The 26,301-nt window shown below is 39.2% G+C and overlaps 1 protein-coding gene across 1 annotated transcript in view; it reads right to left on the bottom strand.

Annotated features, from left to right (window-relative positions):
• The window catches only part of adam12b (ADAM metallopeptidase domain 12b), a 107,613-nt gene that overhangs the window by 15,545 nt on the left and 65,767 nt on the right, over positions 1-26,301 (bottom strand). The window contains exons 13-19 of the mRNA XM_084096806.1: positions 13,940-14,117; positions 10,132-10,221; positions 8,862-9,057; positions 8,356-8,464; positions 7,218-7,416; positions 6,497-6,574; positions 3,458-3,566 (exon numbers count right to left, since the gene is read on the bottom strand). Coding sequence (XP_083952932.1) covers positions 3,458-3,566; positions 6,497-6,574; positions 7,218-7,416; positions 8,356-8,464; positions 8,862-9,057; positions 10,132-10,221; positions 13,940-14,117 — 959 coding nt within the window. The remainder of the gene's footprint in view (positions 1-3,457; positions 3,567-6,496; positions 6,575-7,217; positions 7,417-8,355; positions 8,465-8,861; positions 9,058-10,131; positions 10,222-13,939; positions 14,118-26,301) is intronic.

The raw sequence follows: 26,301 nt of genomic DNA, 5'->3' as shown, positions 1-26,301 counted from the left end.
TGGAACCTCCACGTGTGGCTCCTGGACGAGGCAGGTTTGAGTACCCTACCACCAGCGGTGGTGGCTACCATCACTTCCGCTAGAGCATTGTCCACGAGGCATGCCTATGCGTTGAAGTGGAACCTCTTCGTCAACTGGTGTTCTTCTAAAAATCAAGAACCCACGAATTGTTTCAGTGTCAGTGTCGTGCTTTCCTTCCTGCAAGAAGGGTTGGAGCGAAGGCTGTCTCCCTCCACCCTGAAAGTGTATGTTGCCGCCATTGCCGCACGTCACGACACAGTTGATGGTAAGTCCCTGGGGAAGCACGACCTGATCATCAGGTTCCTGAGGGGAGCGAGGAGACTACATCCTCCTCGTCCTCCCCTTGTACCCTCTTGGGACCTCTCAGTGGTTTTAACTGCCCTGCAGAGTGCTCCCTTTGAGCCTCTGCAATCAGTGGAGCTTAAGTTCCTGTCTATGAAGACGGTGCTCCTGGTTGCATTGGCCTCCATCAAGAGGGTAGGGGACCTGCAGGCATTTTCGGTTGACGAAGCGTGCCTGGAGTTCGGGCCGGCTAACTCTCATGTGATCCTGAGACCCCGGCCTGGATATGTGCCCAAGGTTCCCACCACTCCCTTTCGAGACCAGGTGGTGAACCTGCAAGCGCTGCCCTTGGAGGAGGCAGACCCAGCCTTGACACTGCTCTGTCCAGTTCGCGCCCTCCGTGCTTACTTAGACAGAACTCAGTGTTTCAGGACCTCAGACCAGCTCTTTGTCTGTTATGGTGGGCAGCTGAAGGGAAAGGCTCTTTCCAAGCAAAGGTTGTCTCACTGGATAGGGGACACCATTGCTTTGGCATACCAGCAGCAAGGTCGACCATGCCCCCTTGGTGTGACGGCCCACTCCACTCGGAGTGTGGCATCCTCTTGGGCTCTAGCGCATGGCGCCTCGCTAACAGACATCTGTAGAGCTGCAGGCTGGGCGACACCTAATACTTTTGCGAGATTCTACAATCTCCGAGTAGAGCCAGTTTCTTCTCATGTACTCGCTTCAACTAGCCGGTACTAGATTCTGCTCAGGTGTCTTCGCTTGCTCGCCATTCCTCTCCACGGATGGGATACGTGCGATATTTTCCTCAGGTGAGCCTAATAAGCTCTGAGTCTCCTCCAGCACTGTAGACGTCAACGCCAGAGTTATGCCACCGGCAGCTTTCGCGCTTGGCTAGGTGCCTCCATGTGCATGGTTCCCCCTCTGGGCGACCCCCACATGTGTATTTCCACTGTAAGCCTCCTTGAGCATGTGTCTTTCCCTCGGCAAGCCACCTTGCCACCCCTGGGGTTGAAATATTCCACCTGCGGCTGGACACCCCAGTGATTCTCCATATGCAGCCCCCCGGGGTCATATGTGTATCCTAAGTCCCCCCCTTCGGGCTGGGCATGATTGCATATTTCCACTGAGATATGCTTCCCAGTGTACCTTGGTATTCCTGTGTTAAGTAGGAGTCCTTTGTCCGTGCCAGTCTCACGACAGGGAGCTCAGACTTACGCAGGGCACTGGAAGACAGGTGGCATGATTACACTGGGAACCCCATTCGTCGTCATCCGACGTAACTCGGAGTGACTACGAAAGGGAACGTCTCGGTTACGTATGTAACCCTCGTTCCCTGAGTAGGGAACGGAGACGTTACGTCTCCCTGCCACTTCCGCTGTACCGCTGGAACGCCTGAGTTCAGTCTCGGCTCCTCAGCGAAGACATATCTGCATGTTGCCAGCGCACTTCCTTATATACCCCCAGGGTGGGGCGGAGTTACGCTATGCAAATTCCGCAGACCCATGGCATTTCTTTGCCATTGGCTCGTTTTATATACTCGAAGATGATAGGCTTTCTAAGCGAAACCCCATTCGTCGTCATCCGACGTAACGTCTCCGTTCCCTACTCAGGGAACGAGGGTTACATACGTAACCGAGACGTTTTCCAGCGCGAGTCCTCATATTTGGAAGTGCATGCAAGATTTGCTTTCGTAGCGCAGAAAACAACGATATGTCAACAATACCAACCAAACTCTTCCAGGCCTCAGCTACAACTACAATGTTTGAGGGCAGCCAATGATGACCATAGGCTGGCATTATGCAAATATACCTATGTAGGTTTGTAACAGGAAGTGAGACTGGATTTGCTGACGACTCATTTCGGCAGTTTAGAATCGATTTTTTTTTTTTAGTTGTCGTGCACTTTGATCTTTATAAGTTTGCAGACCTTTTACATTAAAAAAAGCTATATTACAGCCTCTATGAAAGAAAATATACTGTGAAAAACACCCCCAAAGCATGATGCTACCACCCCCATGCTTCACAGTAGGGATGGTGTTCTTGGGATATGGTACTCATCATTCTTCTTCCTCCAAACATGTTTAGTGGAATTATGACCAAAAAGTTCTATTTTGGTCTCATCTGACTTTCTCCCATGACTCCTCTGGATCATCCAAATGGTCATTGGCAAACTTAAGACGGGCCTTGACATGTGCTGGTTTAAGCAGGGGAACCTTCCGTGCCATGCATGATTTCAAACCATGACGTCTTAGTGTATTACCAACAGTAACCTTGGAAACGGTGGTCCCAGCTCTTTTCAGGTCATTGACCAGCTCCTCCCGTGTAGTTCTGGGCTGATTTCTCACCTTTCTTAGGATCATTGAGACCCCACGAGGTGAGATCTTGCATGGAGCCCCAGTCCGAGGGAGATTGACAGTCATGTTTAGCTTCTTCCATTTTCTAATGATTGCTCCAACAGTGGACCTTTTTTCACCAAGCTGCTTGGCAATTTCCCCGTAGCCCTTTCCAGCCTTGTGGAGGTGTACAATTTTGTCTCTAGTGTCTTTGGACAGCTCTTTGGTCTTGGCCATGTTAGTAGTTGGATTCTTACTGATTGTATGGGGTGGACAGGTGTCTTTATGCAGCTAACGACCTCAAACAGGTGCATCTAATTTAGGATAATAAATGGAGTGGAGGTGGACATTTTAAAGGCAGACTAACAGGTCTTTGAGGGTCAGAATTCTAGCTGATAGACAGGTGTTCAAATACTTATTTGCAGCTGTATCATACAAATAAATAGTTAAAAAATCATATATTGTGATTTCTGGATATTTTTTTTTCCGATTATGTCTCTCACAGTGGACATGCACCTACGATGACAATTTCAGACCCCTCCATGATTTCCAAGTGGGAGAACTTGCAAAATAGCAGGGTGTTCAAATACTTATTTTCCTCACTGTATATATAAAAAAACATAATAGGGGCATTTAATCTATGTTTCTATGTTTGCAAACTTGCGTAGAAGAATATGTTTCAGGACTTAGACTGGAAAGGATAATATAATCACTGCAGCAAGTATTAATTAAGCATGTTAACTAAGTCATGCTGTGTTAGTATAGTGCATACTGCTCTAGCAGGTAAGTCAAAAGTGCAGCTGTACGTCACTGTACCGGCTTGTCTCATTGGTCCACTGTCCATGCTTCCACCAAAGCCCGCCCTATCACAGAAAGGAGGTGCCCAGTGAGCTTCACAATGGCAGTTCTTCTTGTTGTTGCATTCCTGTAAACATGAAGCAACCGGCGTCAATGCCACACGCAGCTTAAACCATCTGATTAAATTCATTGCTGGACATTATCAACAACATCCTGCTGTTCAGTGCTTAAGGAATTCTGTGGGATAATGGAGTGAATCTCCTCATGAGCATTCAGATCATGGATGCTCTGTTCAATGGTGCATTCAAGGGCAACAGCGTTCCATTTGCACAAAACTGCATACATTTTTTTCCCATCAGGGCATGTGTCAAGGGTTGCTGAGCAAAGTTGATTGATGTCACTTGATGCTTAAATCATAGTCTGAATATTATATGTCTCCCTTCTAAAATGAAAGATGCAGCTATGTGTTTCCCATCATAAAACATGACCAAACTTTTTAGTCTCTCAAACTCTATCATCCAACTTTCTTAGATGCAATGATTGTTTCAACATAGGGGGAAAAAAAACAAAACAGATAAATTCCTAAGTTTCAGGGTTGAAAGATTTTTTTGTTTGATTCTTGATTATGTGGACTTGGTTTCGAGACCTCTCAATGCTAGAAAAAATAGCCTTATTGGTCGAGGTCAGGATCTTAGGTCGGGGATCTTGTTTTGGTCTGGGGCTTAAGGGGGTTTAGAATTGGACTGATCTTAAGTGGTCTTCAATGTTTTAGGTCTGGGCCAGTCTGGCATACAAAAGTACTAGCAGTCGGACAGTTCAGGATATCAGGATGCTGACAGAACTCCCAACATCTTTATTAAAAAATTATCAATTTGTCTTGCAGCACATTTCCAGTAAGGAAATAGACCTTGGATGAAAAAATGGACGTAATTGCATAGCCTAAAACACACACAAAAAAAGAAGAATTCCAATTTAGGAAGCGTGTAACAAGAGAAAATAAATAAAACATTACACGCTTGCACACGTGCCCTGCAGAGCTGACAGTGGGTGCAAATGCAAAAGACAACGTGGGGGTGTTCTTGGCCACAACATTTAGCAATTCAATTTCAGTACTCCTTTGGCAAAAAAGCAAATGTGCATATGAGCCAAAAGATGATGAATGACACTTTAAATGCTACACAAATGAATTAAATATGACTCCTATAACCTTATTGGAGCGACAGAGATTGATTGTGAAGTACTTCAACAGCTGAGACGAGCCTCGAGTCACCCAGCAAGCATGTAATAGTGTGGCCGGGGTGTGTGATTGAAAGAATGGTTTACCCAAAATTTGAAATTCCTGTCTTCATTTACTTACTCTCATGTTGTTCTAAACCTAATGACTTTCTTTGCTGAAATACAAAAGGGGACGTTTTGAAGAATTTCCGAGCTGCTCTATTCCATACAATTTAAGTGAATGTTGTCCAGAAAACTGGAAAAAAATCATCATAAAAGTGGTCTATACGACTTGCGCCTGTATTCCAAGACTTGGTTATAGCTTTGTGTGAGGAACATTTATGTACAGTAATCTTTTCTATTTAGAATATGGTCACCATTCACTTTCAACTTTAGAAAAGGACAGCTTGAACATTCTGCTACATACAACTCCTTTTGTGTTTCATGGATAAAAGAAAGGTATACAGGTTTAGAAAAAGTAGTAGTAGGATAAGTAAATGATGACAGATTTTCATTTTGCGTGAACTAGTGTTGGAGTATTCAAGACCAGTCTCAAGATCATTTTTTGACCATTTATCTCTGCATCGACCGCATTTTTCGCTACCGCCGTCTTGTCTCTTGTCTAAATTGCGGTGCATTGTCTGGTTTATTCGTTATGCGATTGTAAAATGTAAAACTGATTGTAAATTGTAAAACTTCCTGTTTCAAATGCAGTCAATAACTTATTTCTAATTTGATTTCTTTTGTTATCGTTATGCCAGGTCAGAAATCAACGAGGGATTGTGTCAAAAATGTCACCAAAATTAATAGATATGACTGCAAAAAAACTATGTGAGATCTTGAATTTTATATTATAACATATAATATAATTAAGCAATATCACAAGAGCAGGAGAGCTGTTTTCACAGCTGTAAATGTAAATTACTGTAAGTGTGATTTTGTTTATTGAACATTTGTATAAAATCATTATGTTATTTTTAAAAACATTAATCTAAACATTATTTATGCAGTTGTAATTGTAAATTCAGATGCAACTTCTGTGACACCTCTGCATTGCAAAGATGAATTTTTAATTTGAACAGCTCTATATAGTGTCTTATAATTCTAATTATATTTATTGATTTAAAATAAGACATTTCTCAGGCAGTAAATGTGGATCTTAAGGAGTGCTGGACTTGGTCTTGTCTTGGTCTCAACACACACTGGTCTCAGTTTAGATCAGGGGTGTCAAACTCAGTTCCTGGAGGGCCACAACCCTGCAGAGTTTAGCTCCAACCCTAATTAAACACACCTGATCCAGCTAATCAAGGTCTTCAGGATTACTAGAAACTTCCAGGCAGGTGTTTTTGGTGCTGGTTGGAGCTAAACTCTGCAGGACAGTGGCCCTCCAGGAACTGAGTTTGACACCCCTGGTTTAGATGGTCTTGAATGCAACACTAGCATGAACTATCCCTTTAAATATCCACATTATGTATCAAGCTTCCATGAAAAACCAAGACTGACACAAGGTTACGCTGTGATCTAATTTACTCCAGAATGCTCGTCTTATCTGTGCTTTTAACTGCTATTTCAATCGTAGCAGTAATCTAGTTCAAGTGAAGCTACTAGTTAGCTAAGTGCTATTATGGGCATATGCTGTCCCCTTTGGCAAACAGCTATACTGTAATGAAATGGACAATTATGTGGAGGGCTGGGCTTTCAGTAGAGGTTTATCATTTGTGTTGATGTGCTTTCAGCATTCCTGACTCAAATCAGAGCCTAATGCCTGATAACTAATGTCAGAGAAAAAAACATTTTCCCTGCAAATTTAATAAAAATTAAACAGAGCAGAAGGAACCTTACCCCTCTTCCATTACACTTCCCAGAGCACTTGTGCACTCCAAACACACTGACATTCTGACACTGCCTGTTCAAACAGATCTGTTATGATGAGAGAGAGAGAGAGAGAGAGAGAGAGAGAGAGAGAGAGAGAGAGAGAGAGAGAGAGAGAGAGAGAGAGAGAGAGAGAGAGAGAGAGAGAGAGAGAGAGAGAGAGAGAGAGACAGACAGACAGACAGACAGAAAGAGAACGGAAGGTAAAGAAAAAAACAAGTCTCTGAATAGGTATATATTTATATATATAAATATATTAAACTGAAATTAATATTTAATATATTACTGAAATTAAACATTTGTTATTGCCCTTGACTAATGGTCGGCCGATGTGGGTTTCTAAGTGCTAGGGTGGCCAATATTATGACAAATTATAGAAATATTTTAACAGAAAATTAGACATTTACTCAAAATTAAAACAAAATATGCAGTTGCAATATGCAATTATTCAAATGACTCATTTGAACTTATCGTAATTGTTTTTCCATGATATATTATATGATATGATATGATATGATATGATATGATATGATATGATATGATATCATATCATAGTCGATGGCAATAAAAATGGCCAAATATCACTGCATTCATCAGCCTGGCTGAAACATATCGATCTACCACTATCATAATTTCTTGATTAAACAAATAATCTCTAGCAGATACACTGTATAATGATTTATTCTTGTACCATTCCTTCAGCACACTTAGTGCCTGCCAATACCAGTCCCGGATCAGGCATATCGTCACCCAGGTAAACATGTGTTCCACGGCACAGAATACGCCCGCCCTCCTGCAGAGGTATGTTCGTCTCTATGGAAACTGCATTGGTTCCGATCACTGGCCTGTTGGCACCTCCTTGGCACTGAATTTTGCCACACCTAGCGTCCCTGTTTCATGATCACACACACATGGACAAAACACAGTGAGACACACAACAACAGTGCTAAATGTTTTTACTCAGAATAAATGGGACAAGGCGATACAAAGACGGAAAAACAGAGGATATTATGTGGTTTTGAGGTACTCTCGCCTTTTACACCCTCTCACTCATGTGTGATGAACAAAGAGTGTAATTAACAGTGACAAGAGATTACACGCAAAACCATAGGGCTGCCTCTGCTGCTGAATAATAACATGTCACGCTGCAAAGAAATTAATAAAATGACGTTCATTACAACATGTCTGATGGGCCATCCTATAATAATTAGACAGCAAGTGACATCAGTAACATCAATGAATTAAGACAACCTTAACCAATACTGTTCATAATTTCACACTCATCATTCTTTTTATTAATATTCTTTTGTTTCAAGAATGTGTGTCATGGAAATAACCTCTATTATGTAATATCTGTGTCAGTGACTGGTCCTTGATTTAAATTTGTATGTGCTTTGTTGGTACAATAAAAGCTACGCATTTGTACTGCCAAAGTACCACAATATAAGTAAAATAGCAAGTGAAAATTGAGCAAAGAAGTAGTTTAACAAACAGAACAAAAAAAATATTGCATTAAACAAAGAAGAAAACAAGCAAAAGGAAACAAAAACGAATGAGTGAAACAAAACAAGTAAACTAAACAAAAAAAAGTGTCAATTTGATCATTAACAACAAGCAAACAAAGCAAACTCAAGCAAGATAAAAACAAAGCAAAGCAAACAAAAACAAAGAAAGGCAAATCATAAGAAGCAAAACAAAATGAATTGAAGCAAAACAAAACAGAATTTAAAAAGTATAAAATCAAAAATGAACAGCAGATACAACAAATGATTGTAATTATACTTTATGTCAAAGGTGCAAAGTGCTGTTGTATTATGCCCTGAATGTACCTCGCTTCACATTTAGCAAAGGAGCCTTTGGAGTCTTTTCCACAATTTCCATAGGGATCACCTGCAGAGTTCACTCTTTCAAAACATATCCCCGGGGCAGGTTTCGCTCCTGGAAACAGAGAGAGAATGAAAATAAGACAGCATATGCCCACTGTCACAGATGGAAATATGACACTGTACAACTCTTCCATCTTGTTTGAGCTTGTATACAAACCAAAAACAGATGAAAGGATAATATATGTCAGACTGGGGCCTGAATGAACAGACATATGGAATAAATAACAGCAATCAGTGTGACTTTTTCATACTGCTTGAGCTCTCTGTATGAATGCATGCAAGACTGAATGGGAAGTTCTGGCAAGACAATGGTTACATATAGAATTACAGTGTCAAAAATGTATGATTAATGAAACGTGTATCTGCAGTGCACTACAATACATTTTTGGTCTACCAAATAAGCCCAAGAACCCTGCAGCTATCCACATTAAATACACAGTGGTACGAACCTGGACCCCACAGAGTGATGCATTGCTGCTCATGAGTCTGACAGATGCCATTGTAGCAGTAACCATCCATATTGTGGCACGCATGCCCGTCGTGCATGTACACATTGGCAGGGCAGTGGGGGTTGGTACCGGTGCAGAACTCAGGTAAGTCACAGGAGTTACTGGACTCTCTACAAGGAGTCCCAGCTGGTTTTAACTGCACACACACACACAGAAGAGAAAGATATACTCAACTCCAATGGAGGCACTATGAGATAAACCAAAAGTCATGCAGAGACAAGCTTTGCATGAATTACAAAAACTATCAGGTAAAAAAGAAAAGTTTTACAGATATATATGTAAATATTAGTGCTGTCAAAATTAGTTTAAAAAGTAAAAAATATTTAACGCAATTAACACAACATCCGTTTTTTTCCGTAAACCTTTGGTTAACGTTACAATATATGATCACGCTGTTATTCAAGCAAATGTTTTTAAACCATTCACATGCGATAAGACACAAAAGAGTGCGTTATTACTTAACAACGAAATTGACAGAACTAATATATACACATATATATTGTGGCCACAAAGAATTTGTTCCCACGACTTATTAATTCCCTTGATTTAGTTAATTGTGGCCATGTTGTACAGTACTAATTAATTACGATGTGGCCACAATTTAGCAAAACGAGGGAACGAATCATCATATTGTGCACACGATTTAGTAAAGCGAGGGAATTAATTATTATATTTTATTTTATTGTGCGCACGATTTACTTGAGACAAGGGAACAAACGTATTAGTAAGTCGTGGGATCAAATTGTTAATTTGTCACTGCAATATAATTTCCCCCCCCAGGTTATGTTCGGGGCTCCGCACTGTGGTTTCTAGTAACCAGAAGTAACCAGAAAAAAATTACACTGAGAAACAAAATATAGTAAAAAAGAAAAAAGATTTTTATTTATTGACATTTTCACTTAATGAAGCACTAAGTGGAAAACTTGTAGTTTGTTGTAAAGTCTGTGTGACCATGTAGCCCTCTTCTGGGGTCTGTCCCAGAGGGCCCTGGTCTGGCTTCTTTCCTCTGTAAGTAAGTGAGCTGAGTGCATTGATTTATGTGTCTGGAGGCCTGAGAGGAAACTGAGTATCAATATTTGGAGCACAAATGTCGGTTCATGTTGCACTTATTAATGGGGCAAGGAGAATATGATTTCCATGCCTTTATTTTACACACAGAGAAAAAAATTAATGAGGGGGAAAGTGGGACAGGAGAGATTTACAAAAGTACCTGGCAGTCTTCACAACACTGTCCATGGGCACAGACAGCATCTCCCTTGAGAGTGCAGGTTGTAGCATTACAGCAGGGGTTCAGACACTCCTAAAGGAAACAAGGATGACAGTGGATTTAAATGGATGTGTCACTGTATCACATGCTGAAAAGTTAAGTTAATCATAACAGATATCATTTAACCAATTAATTCTTAAAGGTACAGTACCAAACAGGATGTTTAATTTTGAGGATCAGAAAGAAGTTAGAAATGTGTCATTCCAAAAAAAAAAAAAAAATCAAAGCAAAAAGCAAACAAAAACAAAACAAAGTAAACAAAAAAGAAATAAAACAAGCTAATTAATAACTAAAGATATCAAAAAGGCCAAAGTAAACAAAAAACAAAACAAAATAAAGAACAAAACAAGAAAAGTAAACAAAAACTATAAACAAAACCTGGGAAAAGTAAACAGACAAAAAAGCAGAACAAGCAAGGGAAAAACAAACAATCAAGTAAACAAAAGATGAAACAAAACAATTACGACTACATTTTACCAGATATCATTTACATATTTAAGTCAGGCTGTTTAACTGGGTCAGAAAGAATAAAAAAAAAAAAAAGAAAAAAAAATAGGTGAAAACCAAAATTACAATCATTTTTGGAGCAAGAAACCTTGACTAACATTATAAGTGGACTTCAAGGGAAAAATAAAACACAATAGCACAGGATATGACCCCTTTAATTTGACATTAGACAATAAGAGGTTACAGAAAAACAATGGAAAGCAACAAAAAAAGACTCTGAACAGTCGTCCCGTATGATCACTGCATTGGATATTAGTTCCAGGTGTGGGGTTCGTATTCTTTTAGGAAATTCCCTTCTGTCAACCAGTTCTTTGCATCCATGGTAACAAAAAAATGTTTGGAAACGTTACTGTAGGTTTGTGTATGTGAGTGTGTTGATATGTCTGGTTTAAATTAGTGGTCCATGCATTGTTCTGATTTTGGAAAAAAAAAGATGATGTTGTATTCTCAAACTATGAACTCTTGGTATCAGTGAACCATGTTTGTGTGTACGTGTATATGTGAGTGACATCATCACTGACCCAAGACTGGAAGTGATGGGAATGTCAGACTCCAAGCACAATTGAAGGAAAGAGGACATTTATCTTAGAAGAAAAACGGTGAGGAAGAGAGAGAGAGAGGGGTACATTTTGAAGACTGAAAATCATTTGTTCTGTTGTTGTAGTGAAAAACAAAGAAGCACTAACATTTTATTTCATACAAAAATGTCTTTCAAAAAAGACTTTTTAATTCCTCTCTTTCACTCCTTTTCTCCTCCTCTTTCCCTCTTTAACAAGGTCCTGGTGTGGACTGGGAGAGGTGCTGAAGGGCTGGGTTGGGTTAGGTCAGTCCGCTGGCTGTAACTTCTCCTCAGAGGCACAAAAATCTCTTTACAGACCTGTTGTTTTCTCTAAACTATCGCCAGCCAGTGTGAAATGATGGGGGGAAGGGCTTCTCTCATCCTTCTACCCAACACTCAAGACCTGCAGCTGGGCTTCCTCTCTGCTCTTTACCCACTTCCTCCCTCATTCCCCCGGTGAGATCACTGGAGCTCACGGGTGCCATTCTGAAACAAACTTTTTCCCCATAACAAGATCCTAGACTTTAAACTTCAGGCCAGGCTTTTTTCCCCTCAGGTCTACACTGATATAATATGTCTCCATGACATCTAAATTACATAGATCATTTTTGAAGGCTCCAGTTCCATTACTACATGATATTTAGGGGGCATTTTAGCATTTATTTATAGGACAGTGGAGACAGACAGGAAGAGAGAGAGAGAGATGGAACTGGATCAGGCTGCACAGATGACGCAGTCTGGACTCAAACCACGGCCCTAAGCTCTTTTATGTCACAAACACATGTAACCCACTGCACCATGGCTCAGAGAGGAACAACATTTATTTGACCAGGTCAGAATTGTGTCTATATCATGATATGTTCAGAACAGTTTGCAGTTATTTAGTGCAGTAATGATACAAAAGTAAATGGAATTTCACACTCACTAATTTCAAAGACACCCTGAGGAAACTGTAATACGATTAGCAACATGGCAGTCACTTTTGTACTTCATTTGTATGTTCAGTAATTATAGTGCAAAGTGATATATGTATCCTATTTTATATTTATAAATAATCATTTTTTTTTTAAATTTCATTTAAATTTAAGTTTAAACTGGTGTTAAAAAAAAAGCTGGTGAAAAATAAACAAGGAACATTTTTACATTTTTATTTGAAAAATAAACAAGCAACATGTCTCAGATCAGTCATTGGTATTTAGCATGTTTCCCCACTTGAGAATGTGTTGTTTCTGAATAGGTGTCAATTCAGGCACAGGTTGTGATAAAAACCAGAGTGAAAGCCAGTGTTTGGCCTGTGAATGTTAAACTGACCAAATCAAATCCCAAACATCACCAAAGACTAGATATGGAACTAGTTTAAATCTGGTCTGCTTTGTTGTGACGCACAAAGGTCTTTGATGTATACGAGTCTTTCAAGTCAAGTCAAGTCAAGTCAAGTTTATTTATATAGCGCTTTTCACAATACAGATTGTATCAAAGCAGCTTCACAGTATTAAATTAAAATAATACATCAATGCTTGTTTCTAGTGGAAAACGTCCACGTTTGGTAATGCTGATCAATAGTATTGTTGATTGATTAATTAAATTAAATATCCCCAAATATCCCCAACTGAGCAAGCCAAAGGCAACAGTGGCAAGGAACCGAAAAACTCCATCAGGTGACCTAATGGAGAAAAAAAAACCTTGGGAGAACCCAGGCTCAGTCGGGGGCCAGTTCTCCTCTGGCGTTTTTATGAACTAGAGGTCGGATTTAACTATAAGATTAAAAGTATTATATGAATGCCTGGCTGAAGAGATGCGTCTTTAATCTAGTTTTAAACTGGGAGAGCGAGTCTGAGCAACGAACAGTATCAGGAAGACTATTCCAGAGTTTTGGAGCTAAATGTGAAAATGCTCTCCCTCCTTTGGTGGATCTGGATATCCTAGGTATGACCAAAAGCCTCGAATTTAGTGATCTTAAAGAGCGCGATGGATTATAGGGCGATAGAAGATCCGTTAAATAGACTGGAGCTAAGCCATTTAGGGCTTTATAAGTCAGTAGCAATACCCTGTAATTAATACGGAACTTTATAGGTAACCAATGTAGTGATGATAAAATTGGTGTTATATGATCATATTTTCTTGATCTAGTAAGAACTCTAGCGGCGGCATTTTGGACCAACTGTAGCTTGTTTAATGAGGACGCAGGACAACCGGCCAACAAAGCATTACAGTAATCTAGTCTCGAGGTCATGAATGCATGTTACGTAGCTTAGCAATGTTTCTAAGGTGGAAAAAGGCTGTTCTTGTAACATATGAAATATGATTTTCAAAAGACAGGTTGCAGTCTAGTATAACACCCAGGTCTTTTACTGTAGAGGATAAAGTAACAGGACATCCTACTATGTTAAAGTTGTAGTGTGAGAGGTTTTGTGGGCGGTTTTTTGAACCGATGATTAGTACCTCTGTCTTGTCTGGATTTAATAAAAGAAATATCTTATTTATATCTTTAACACACTCTGTCAATTTGGATAATTTAGCGTTTTCATCTGGCCGTGATGAAATATAGATTTGAGTGTCATCAGCATAACAATGGAAATGATTTCATGTTCCATGTTTCCTTATAATATTTCCAAGTGGCAGCATTTATATTGAGAATAACAGAGGGCCTAACACAGATCCCTGCGGCACTCCATAGTTTCATACCTCCGGCTCTCCACAGTCACACTCCTCTCCTTCCTCAATGTATCCGTTGCCGCATTTCTGTCCCCCGTAGAGCATTTTGACTTCAGGCATATTATACAAACACATGCCCACTCCCTTCTCCAGACTAGCCACCAGATCCTTCTTACTACACGTACTGAACACCGTGGGGAATGGGTACCTGTCCACAAAGAGAGACGTAAAAGGAAAAATACAAATTAAACATATTTTATATAGAATTTAGGCTTCTTAATTAGTTTAACCAACAAGACTTCCTTGGTCTTCAACTCTCATCTGAAAAATCATGCTGGTCAATTAGCTTTACCAAATTAGTTTTGCTGGTTAACAGCATGCACTGTAAAAAATGATTGTGATCAGTTTTTGGAAGTGAAAAAGAATAAGTCATTTGCAGAATTCCCTGTGTGACACTTCACTTTTGATGTATTTTCGTTGAAATAACTATATTTCCTCTTATTGTTTTCTAATCAGTTTTGTTCATTAGGGTTTTATGTTACATCTAATGTTGCTAAATTAATGTTTATTGCATTTACCATGTTGGTGTTTAGTATTAGTGTGAATGACACTGTGCACCTTCTACAGGATTTACCTTATCAGCTTGTGGAAAAGCTGCTTGTGATGAGCTTTGATTCATCATGTGACTCTCATCACCACCTGTTTTTGGTGGTTGTGTATTACAAAGGTACAAAACAGATATCAGTATAGGTTAGTATATACATAAAATCAGTTAAAGGGATAGTTCACTCAAAAAACTCACCCTCATGTTGTTCCAGACCTGTATGAGTTTCTTCTGTCTAGCACAAAAGAATATATTTTAAAGAATGTTGGTAATCAAATAGTTGATAGGCCCTATTAACTTCCATAGTACTTTTCAATGGCTACCGTTAACTGTTTTTATAACCAACATTCTTTAAAATATCTTCTTTTGTGTTCAACAGAAGAAATAAACTCATAAAGGGGTGGAACAACTTTTTGGGTGAACTACCCTTTAATGAAATACGTTTTTTTCCCCTGTAGATTAAGTTAAATTTGTAAAACCTAAAATGTTGCAACCATATTTTTTACAGTAAATTTCTGGCAACCACAGCTGCCAGTTTTTTAGGTCCACTGGTCCACCAGCATAACCCAGCCTGGACCAGAAATTCATCCTAGTGTAAGCGATGAAACTTTTCAGCAATAATTTAAAAAAGCTTTCTAAGCCAATATGTCTAGCCAAACCATGCAGCCACTTTTAAAGTAACGAGAAACGAGAGAAAAAGAGACCAAACAAACGGAGTAAAACGGTACACAATCTCAACGACCCAACCAAGCATATAAATTTGCAAGTATTCAAATTCCCAAAGTCATTAATGGCATTATTTCTACAAGCACAAAAATGACAACAAAACAAAGCGAATTAGCATATGACCTTCCACTGTGGCATTCACGCCCGAGTCCTCTACGTGATAGAACACTAAACCAGCTGAGCATAAGCCCATATGGTACTTTTCATGTTAATTCAACACTACCGATACATGATTATAAACAAACCAGTGCCGGGCCTGACCTCAGCCTGACCGCAGTCACTGTAGCGGCCACGGACACAAAGACTGGGTTCTTTCAGTTGAAGCAGAGCAGCGGACGATCATATGAAAGCCTCGGTCTAGGGAGGCTGCCTCAGGCGAGGAACGAGACGAGCTGAGATATCTGAGAGGAGAGCAAATGAAGCAAATTTATGTCTGGGTTCTGCTCAGTGGAGAGTAATGCAGAAGATCCTTCATGGTCTGTTGCTAGTATCTTCAGTTCACTGGCTCACCCCAACAAACAAGCGGAACAACAAAGTGCGTATTTGCTATGCGCTCATAAATATGTGAAACGCTAAATAAATGGATGTCCTTGAATTTGTGTGTTTTCGAAAAGCGAGAGTGACTCTTCCTGCAGATTAATAGTGTGCATGCACATGAAGAAGGGATTAAAACATTAATAATCATAAGGTTAATGGGTGTAACACTTCTGTGCTGAAAAATTATAGCAGATGGTTACATTCATTAAATACAGCATGGCATGTAGCATATGTTTTTCTAAATAGACTAAAATTATACCAAATAAAGAAATTATATTTTTAAAAAGTGTGAAATTTCCAGTTTATACCTGTAAATAAAAAATAAGTTGCAATAGGATTCTCCAATATTTTAAATGTCATTAAAAAACATTTATGTGTGTGCAAATACTTAAAAGAATGGTCATGGTGTTGAAAATATTATTTTGTCAAATGTAAGCAAATTTGAGACACTGACCATGTTAAATTCTCAGTAAAAAAAAAAAAAGGATTCTCAAATCATGCTAGATAACATGATAAAAGATTACAAATATATGCACCCTTTCCAACTTTTCACTCAAATCGTTATTCAGATTATGTGATTTGTAATGACTAACCTTCTAACCAGGTATGCAAGAATTTGTTTGGCCTCCAAAACACTGCATGGGCAAATTTTAAAGTATCCAGTATTGTGATTTTAGTAGGAAGAAGAATTGAGCAAATAACAACTAAATGATCAATTACTATTTGAGCTGCACTTTTAACTAGAGTGTCTTGCTTTGCTGAAAAGACCTGGATTTGCATGCTGGACCACAGTGGTTTATGCTGGTTTGATGCTGGTGGACCAGTAAAACTTAACCAAATAAAACAGATAAAGCATGGTCTTGAAGATGAAGCTGGTTGGCCAAGGATTTCTAGCTGGTTAAGCTATTAAGCTGCCTTATAGGGACTCCAACACACATCCAAAGCATAACATGCTGCAAAAAGTACTCATACTGTTATATTCAGCAGAGCAGTGATGAATAATATTTCCCGGCTAACACAACAATAGTTCATCCACATCAAAAATGGTTTGAAAACAGACGTGTGCAGCCACACGCATGCCACATCAATCTCACTTTCATGCACCTTTGACTGAGAGCCTTTGAAGAGTTTGCAGATGAACTCTCGTGCTTTTAACACTTCTGTTTTACCCGCCCATCATCTGTCCACCGGGACAGATTGTTTCCCAGCCACCCGTGCTCATCAAAGACAACCTCAGCGCTCACCTTTAGCGAGCAAACACAGGAACACAGGCCTGAATCAAACATCCATGACTCAGACAAGAAGCGGTTCTGTCATCGGTGCCAGTAAAGCAAAATAAGCTGCAGATGAAAGAGAGGAAAATGGGAGAAAAGGATGCAGGGAGGTGTGGTGTGGGGAAGAGAAAATGTTTGCCAGAAACATCTGTGCTCCCTGGGGGTAAGTGACCGCTTTTTTTGGGTTTTGTGGTGGGAGCCAAGCACATGGAGGTAGGACGGATGACCGGCCGGACTCCTGCAAGGGGTTTTCTGGGTCTGTCCTCATACTTTACCCTGTGTCCTCAATGCACCCTTCCCAATAACACAACACGCCGGATTAAAATGTATTTCTCAGAGGTGCTTTCATAGTTCCAGTATCTCAGATGAGTTTTATTTAACTTTATCTCAAATGTTTCTTTTAAAATTCCGTAGACACAAAAGAGACAACTGATGACATTAAATGAATAGGGATAGCATAGCTAATGTGGAAATGTTTGAATTCGTAATTAAATCTCTGACTTCTGAAATTTTCAGACTTCTGATACTTTGGTATCTTGCCAAATCTGATTGATTGTTTAATATAAGGTGCAGGAGAATAATTCCTTCCTTCCTTTAATTAAAAAAAGATAGATAGGAAAGAGAATAAATAATTTACCGTATTTATTCTTGTTTATTTATGTATTTCCCTGTAGACTTAGAGACAATCTGCAGGGATATAAATAAATGTTACTCATTCATTCATTCATTCTCCTGCAGTTTTTCCTCCATCTCATATTATGTTAAAATATTATTAATCACATGACTTTCAACGAGTCTTTAGAAACCAGAATTAAAGATGAAACACTAATAATATCATAATATCCTTTGATAAATGTCTTAAAAATGACTGTGCTTAACATATGTAATTGATAACCTCTTCAGACCCTTGGGTGTACTTGGACCCCAGTTTGAAAACCTCTGGTCAAGGACAAACAATCAAGATATAAAGTGCCCCTATTATGCTTTTTCATTACATTTCATGCAGTGTGTAATGTAGCTCTTTGTGAATGTAAACAGTCTGCAAAGTTTTAAAGATCATAGTGCACGATAAATGGAGTTATTGTCTCCCAAAATAAATAAATCCATCTCTGAACTGCCGAAAGGAGTCGTCAGCAATTCCAGTCTGACTTCCGTGACATTCATACGTAACAGTGTAACACATTTGCATAATGCCTGTCTATGGTTATCATTGGCTGCCCGAGAACGGCGTCTTACAGTACTTTGTACACTTTAGCTGGTTCGTGTGGTCTACACGAACCATGTCGAAAAGATGCTGTTTTCTGCGTTGTGAAAGCAAATTATATTCGTTATACCATAACTGTAATAAGTACCTACTAAAGATAGTATGCGATTTCGGACGCAGCCTGAATCTTCGAACTGCTTCTAATGAATCATTTCAGACTCTTTGAGAAATGAGGTGATATTAAATGTATATTATGGGAAAATGAAAGTGTTTTTGACCTCAGATGCATGTAAATCTGTTGTGGAGTCTCCAGACAAAATCAGGAACCTTTAAAATAGCATAATTGGGGCACTTTAAGATATCTCATTTGGACTTTTCTCACCTAGGACATACCCATGCAAACACATCATAATTCAGCCACAAAAGAAACAGACAGAACTCTGTTGACAATTCAGCATGTTCTCAAACAGACAAATCAATACCATCAGCTTAGTGACAATAAAACAGAAACAAGCAATTTAGCCCCAAAACACTGATTTGCAACAAGCCTGGTCTTCTGCAAATCTCACAGATGCCAGCAGTGTGGCAGTAAGCTGGGGCACAATCAAGCACATGTGAGTTTTAATGCCGTCTTTAAAGGGATTACAGTTGAAAGAGACCAATCAGTAGGGGCGTCTGGAAGTAAAAGTCATGACATTTGCAAATGGAAGCGACACATGCTGTATCTTAAACATTTTAAGAAAAAGCTAATGTTCTAAAAATGACATTTAAGTGGCGCTGTAGTTTGTGCAATGAGCCGTTTGCAGCAGCGAGGGCTAGAATAGTAATGTGACAGAGGAAAGGACTTTGGTTTAAAAAGGGATTGGCACTGGAGATGGAGAGCTTTGAATGGCGGTGGGTAAGCTGGCAGAGTTTGGCATCAGGTCAAGTGGGTTAAGCGGACTTGGCGTGGTGAAGAATTGTACAAGCAAAAGCCAGATTGGTTTGTATTGCCTGGCATGCAGACATGGTTTGAGGCACATATAAGCATGAGTGCGAGATGTGTGTGCCAGTCCACTCTCAAAGTGCTGCGGGATTAGACAGACCACAGATATTGCCAAGCATAAAAACACATGCAAACACACGTAGCCTGCATATTTACAGAGTTAAAGGTACACTGTGTAGGAATTTCTCCCATCTAGCAGTGAAATTGTATTTTGCATTCAAACGAATAGTGCTCTCTAGTGCTTCGCTTTTTCAAATGCGTGTTGCAACTACGGTAGCCGTTATGTACCAAGAAGCTATGACAACATGTCTTCCAATAGCACTTCATCGAGTTTTCGTTCGGGTGATAAGGTTCGTTATTTCGCTTTTTTGGCGACGAGGATTCCTATTCCTGTGGCTCGGCATAAGTATGATCCTGCATTATGAAGTACCGTGCAGTGCAGCCTTTCAAATTTGCCGGGGCAGTGACAAGCGCCTCTCCTTGTCCGTTTCAGCTGGTTTCAGTCACGTGACGCTGGCTCTGACCGAAAACGCGTTGAGGTAGGCTAGTGCTTTTTGTCCCTCTCTGCTATTATAGTTTTTCAAAATGGCGGAACGACATGGAAGCCTCCTTGGACTTACCCATCCAATGTAAATAAAGATAAGAAATTCTTCGCTTACGAGGATAAGTCAGATCATTGGCAGAGGTCATTTTACACCAATGAGGACATATTTATGAATAAAGACATTGATTTTAGCTAATAAAATACTTAAAAAACTACACAGTGTACCTTTAAGTGTGCGAGTGCACTTAAACCTTCACAACTTTTGTGATTGCCAAACGATTCGCTCTGTTCCCTGCATCTGTACAACACCTAAAGCCCTCCTTATAGATTCAAATTCGAGCAAACAACAAATCCTTCCTGCTCGAACTTCGCTTTACTTCTTTACCCCAGTAAATCACAGCCGCAGACGCACAAAAATCCACAGAAAACTCCTGCAGTCTACCCTGTCAAAGCCTCTTTTCTCAACTCAAAGATCTGTTTGCATCTGAAAGTTTAACTGCTATCATTAAGCATCTGCTTTATAATTCCCGCTAAGTGAAACCACATCTTTTCCAAGACTATTGAGCACAACAATGAACCCAGATGTTGATTACGGTGTAAATTATTCTGAAATTACACGCCTGCTGTCCTCTCCAAAACGAGCGTGCTTAAACATTTTGATATATTTATGAAACAGTGCAATGTTGAAGTGTTTGCAGAAAACCAATAACTCTAATCATCTCACTTGTGTTGTTGGCACCTCTGATCTGAGGCCAGTGCACCTGCTGTGTTTTAGAGATCTTTAAATTTCTGGGCAGGAGTTAGATAAGATCCAACGCAAGCCAGCTACAACACTGCAAATGTTATGTTAAAAAAGTCAATTAAAAAATGAAATTAAAAGCAAAACAGCAGGCTGATTTATGCTGGTCAGAGCTAGTTGAGCTGGTGAAACCTGATGTATTAAAAGGGATAGTTCACCCAGAAACAAAAATTCTGTCATCATTTACTCGCCCTCATGTTGTTCCAAACCCGTATGACCTTCTTTCTTCCATGGAACACAAAAGGAGGAGTTCTGAGTTCTCTTTCACGCAGTTACAGTAAATTGCTTTAGACCTTGGCTTTCAAGCTTCAAAAAACAAACAACAACAACAAAAACACCATTGTAGTTTCACAAAAGTAGTCTGATGGGATATTCTACACTACATATAAGTCTTCTGAAGCCATACAATAGGAACAGGCCAAAATGTATTTGATGTTCCTTTTATGCTCTGCTGAAGAAAGAAAGTCATATGTGTTTGGATGGTGATTAAATTATGACATTTTTAATTTTTGGGTGAACTAGCCCATTAAAAACCATTTTGAGGACACCAACACACAACATACTAGTGATGACCAACTTAAAATATCGAACCTGACTTTGTACTTAAGGTGCACTTGAGTCCGTCTAGGCACGAGTGTCTCACTTGTTGTTTTTTTCATTGAGGATGTTCACACACACAGAAACACACCTGTTGAGTATTATTTCAGCTGAGCTTGCGTGTTACCAAATTATTCCTGTTTCCCCAAGCGTTCCTCTGGTCATTGTTAGTGTAAATCTTTCTACAGTGTGTCACAGAATTCCAAACATGTTCAAATTTCACTTTGGGAGATATCAGAACAGCTTAGTTCTCGGTCAAACCATGACGACATCTGATATCATAATACACACACCCATGCATGACAATTTGTTAAAAGAAAACACAAGAAAAACCTGCATTTTTGCAAATCTCCAGAAACTTACCTATACATACAATTACTACAGTTTCCAGCTGAAATGAACACTATGGCAGTAAAACACCAACTTCTACTATTCCTGTTCACACAAAATATGATTACAGGGTGGATTATTGATTTAAAAACTGTTGCTGGCATGGAAATAAGCTATGAAAACCAAACACACCATAGTGCATGATTTGTAAACTAACTGCAAACTTTTCAACATCTGCATCATATAATTAGCTTCATATGCGTGGATTTCTGATGTAGTAAAGTTGTTCACTTGCAGAGGTCTCGGTTAAAAGTCATGATAAAATAGCTCAAAGACTAGAAGCAAGCTAAAATGGCATGGTTGCTTCAGCAAATGCTTTTTTATCTCACATTTACCTTTTGTTAACATCGGTGACACCATAGGGAAGTTTTTCAAATTAGCCTGCGTTGAATCCATTACTTTTAAATATTTTTTTTTTTGCACACACACACACACACACACACACGCACGCACGCACGCACGCACGCACGCACGCACGCACGCACACACACACACACACACACACAAACAGTAGTCATCTGAATTAACCTGCCCGGACTGTTTCTAAGTGGTGAGCTGCAATTCAAAGTCATTTGTATCTAGACTTTTTTTCGAAACCCCATTCTGAGTTTGACCTATTAGAGCTGTTATGCTATCAGCGATTGGTGGGGAATGAGAAAATTAATGTCTGTTTAATCAGCCTCCTCCGGCGACGCAAACTGATACGCAGTCGGGCTCTATTGTGCTGCCTGTCATTTAGAAGATAACACTGCCGCTTGGGATTCGGTGTGCGGCCACCACAATAAAAGGTGAAACCGTTACCCATTAAGCGATAGCATCTTTCCAAAAGGCCATCTGACATGCTTGATATTATGGCTAAACGTTCTTCTCTCATTTGCTCTGTAGTGAAGATACAGGCCGAGATTGTGCGAGGTAAGCACTGTCTAAAGAAGTCGAATCACAATGTTTAACACACTGCTGATAGCCTCCTACCTCAAGCTAAGATATATGCTGTGTTTGTTCTTTGGTGCCTTTGTAGAGTAAGTTAGTCCACCTTGGTAACGTCCCTGACAGCCATTTCCAGTTCCTGTCTAACTGAATGGGGAAACACAATAAGTTTTACTTTATGGGAATTTATACATTGCAAAGAAGGAGATTAGCTCTTTAAACTAAAACTTGCCTTGCTTTTCTTACAGCCACCATATTCATCATTCCGCATTGCAATTTCCTCCATTCATTTTCAAACTAGTGCCTTATTTCTTCCTTATACTGTTGTTTGGCACGCATGTTGGCTATTGTATTTGGCTGAAAAACATTAAGAAGCCGACAATAACTTCCTGTTTATGCTTCAGCATGAATTGAAGCAGATCTATGGTAGTTCTTAATTTCTATTTTTGTCCCTCCATCTTTCTTTGTTTTGTCTGTTTGTCATGTCTGTCAAGACCATCTTATTCAGTCTCATTTGAAATGGCCTTTCTGGTTAGTTTCCAGCTCTGAATCTCTCAGACTGTATGTTATTGTTCGTTCGACGCTGCAGCTAGGACACTGGGGCTGAGAGCTCACAAAAACTGTCAAAAATAGAGAGAGAGAGAGAGAGAGAGAGAGAGAGAGAGAGAGAGAGAGAGAGAGAGAGAGAGAGAGAGAGAGAGAGAGAAACGCTGCATGCATGATCATGAATTTCTCATGTTTGAACTTTAAAATAGATCCTTGCAGAGTTAGATCAGCGCAACAAATCCAGCAACAGCAGGAAAAGGGTTTTGAGGAACTGAATAAATCAGAGCCAGAATGTGTGCTTTGTTAAGGCCAACTTACAGAAGGTTTATTTAGCCAGTGAAAACAGCATTGAGACAAAGAATCAAACACATGGAAAAAATGAAAACTGAGAAAGTATTTTTATTTTTTTATCTGAATTGGTGTGCGTCTGAAAATAATCGTTTTCTTAAATAGTATTTATCTCTTAAAATGATCTAATCCTTAAAATAGACCTTTAAGCATATTTAGATTTTTTTGTTTCCACATAATATATCTTAAATTAAGTTTGAGGTTAATAGTTTTTAAACTACTATATTAAGTCTTTTTAAGCAAAAACTAAATGTACATTTATGCATTTAGCATAAATTCAGTGAGAATTATTTTTAAAACAAGAAAAAAATAACTTTGCCAATGGGATCAAATATATTAAGCTAACTAATCAATACATACTGGTCAAAAAATTTGAGGTCAGTAAAAAAAAATCTCTTATGTTTACTAAGGTTGCATCATTTATTTGAATTAGAAGTATTTTTGAACATTATAAATATCTTTACTTTTGATCAAAATAATTTTATGAAAAAATTTTTGTCTATGCATGTGTGTTTTGTGTCTTTGTGTGTCCGTGAGTATCGGCCTTTAGGGTTGAATAAACTAAGGAAGCCTGTGTTTCTCCCATGGGAAGTAAAAAATAGGCCAGCATTTTCCTGACTCTGCAATAGAACACAGCTTCTCTGATACAACAAATTCATGTGAACTGCCACTAAAACAATACCAGTCCAAGCTGTGGAGGCACTGGTACAGCTGTCTTTTTTAATTGTTGTTTCTTTTTATTTGGTGTGTGTGTGTCTTGTATATATATATTGGGCCACGAGTCCGGAATAAAGTTGAATTGAAATTGAATTGAAATACAAAACAAACGCCTTGACTTACAAACCCTACATGAACCTAGAAAAAGTGGACACCGAACTCTAAACCGTGACCTCAAAACCCTGAATGACGCTGCACTGAACGATGTGTGAGGGGTTATTTTGAAAGGTGGGGACAAGCTTTGGCACTCCAGCGTTCTTTTAAAAGCACCTTCTTTTTACAGAAGCGCCACGTCTTTTTAAGTATTCATCCATTACGCTGCTGAAGAATTTGGAGCTATGAATATTTAAAGTAAAAAAGTAAAAATGATGTCAACCTCTCCTCGTAACCTGCAGCTAAAATAGACGAACAAAAACCACCTCTGGTGAATCCCTCCCTCCCCTGAGGTAGCTTTAAAAAGCCCAGAGAGGTTTCTTCACAACATGTTGTCTTGTTGTCATATGAACACATAATGGGAGAATAGGGTTGTGCTGTTTGTTATGGCCGTGATCCAGGGTCGAGCAGCGGTCCAACAAAAATATCCCCACTATGAGATAAGACATGCACAGCAGAGAGATTGAAAACCGGTCACAGCTGAGAGCGGACAGATGATTACTAGTGACTGACAAGCAATATTTCAGAAACAGCAAACTGCAACTTAGTTTAGACCGAAGGCTGAAAAAAGCTAGGCACGAGTGCCATAAGTCTGATCCTGGAATATCTCAAAACACTACAAGTTAATGTGTGTCTCACACACCAAGAACATTGCATTTTAAGCAGTTTTAAAATGTAATGATTGTGTATTATTTTTAATTATAGTATACACTTCTGTTAAAAAATTAGTTTTTAAAAAGTGACAGTAGAGATATTTATAATGTTACAAAATATTTGTATGTAAAACGAATACTGTTTCTATTCATCAAAGAATCCTGAAAAATTGTATCATGGTTTCTGTTCAACTGTTTTCAACATTTATAATAATAAGAAATGTTTCTTGAGCATCAAATCAGCATATAATAATGATTTCTGAAGGATCATGTGACACTAAAGACTGGAGTAAATTCAGCTTTGTCATCACAGGAAGAAATTACATTTTAAAAATATATTGAAATCAAAAACAGTTACTTTAAATACTGATATTTCACATTTTTACTGTTTTTACAGTATTTTTGACATACATCTTACAGACCGCAATTTTTTCGAACGGTAGTGTACAGTACAAAGTGTAACAACACATACGAGTGGAGAATGAACCAGTTTAATTATACCAAAAGGTTTTACTGGTTAGCATGGTCCCCCTTGCTGGTAGATGTGAGACATAATAAATAGCATATTTGAATAAGTTGTTTTGTATAGTAAAATTAAATTAAATCTTTCATTACAGTGAAAAAAAGTGTGAAAAGGACTTTAATGTCACATCTCACTCATTGCCATCAGCCAATCAGTGTTCTCCTGCTGTCATTGCCCTGTCATTCCAAATTGATTAGTCACATGACATTTATGTCTCAAGTGATTGGCTCGAAACAACCTGGCCACAGAACTGAGCACCCAAGGATGGCAGATTTCAGATTTGGTCCATTCCAGTACTCCAGTGCTACATCTAAAGACCCCATCCCAACTGACTCTCTGGTCCATCGTCTGATAAGGCAAACTGCTGTAAGTGTAAGGAGAGAAATTTCCCATGAGCCAGCCTCACCTTATCAACCTGGTGTTTACCCATGTTCGAAACCAGTCACATGCGGAAAACCATTACCGCCAAGCATGTTATCACGAGAAGCCAGACGACGACTGAATGTCTGAAATCCAGAAATGAATGTCTGGACAAAGCAAGCCTTCCACCTATCTACAAGTTTTTGAGTTTCAATCTGAGACAAGCCTCACATCAGTGATGATGTATGGGTATTTAGTACAAATTCGTCACTGAGACACGGCTAATTAACCCCTGGTCAATAAGATGCAGGTAAACGGCTGATTATTCTCTTGTGTACATGAATGATGAGAGCTTGATTTGCCCGTTCCGCAGATAATGGGGCTCGTTGGAGACTAATTGAGATGTAGAGTGATGCGTCTGCGGTGCATTTGTACATCACATCCAGACAGGTTACTCCACTCAGGAGTACAAGAGGAGATTATTAAGGATTTGTTAGATCTTGAT

This window comes from Abramis brama (assembly GCF_963993115.1).
Source record: "Abramis brama genome assembly, chromosome: 21".
Taxonomy (NCBI): Eukaryota; Metazoa; Chordata; class Actinopteri; order Cypriniformes; family Leuciscidae; genus Abramis; species Abramis brama.
The sequence above is the reverse complement of the archived record's forward strand: the minus strand, read 5'-3'. Positions and strand labels throughout refer to the sequence as shown.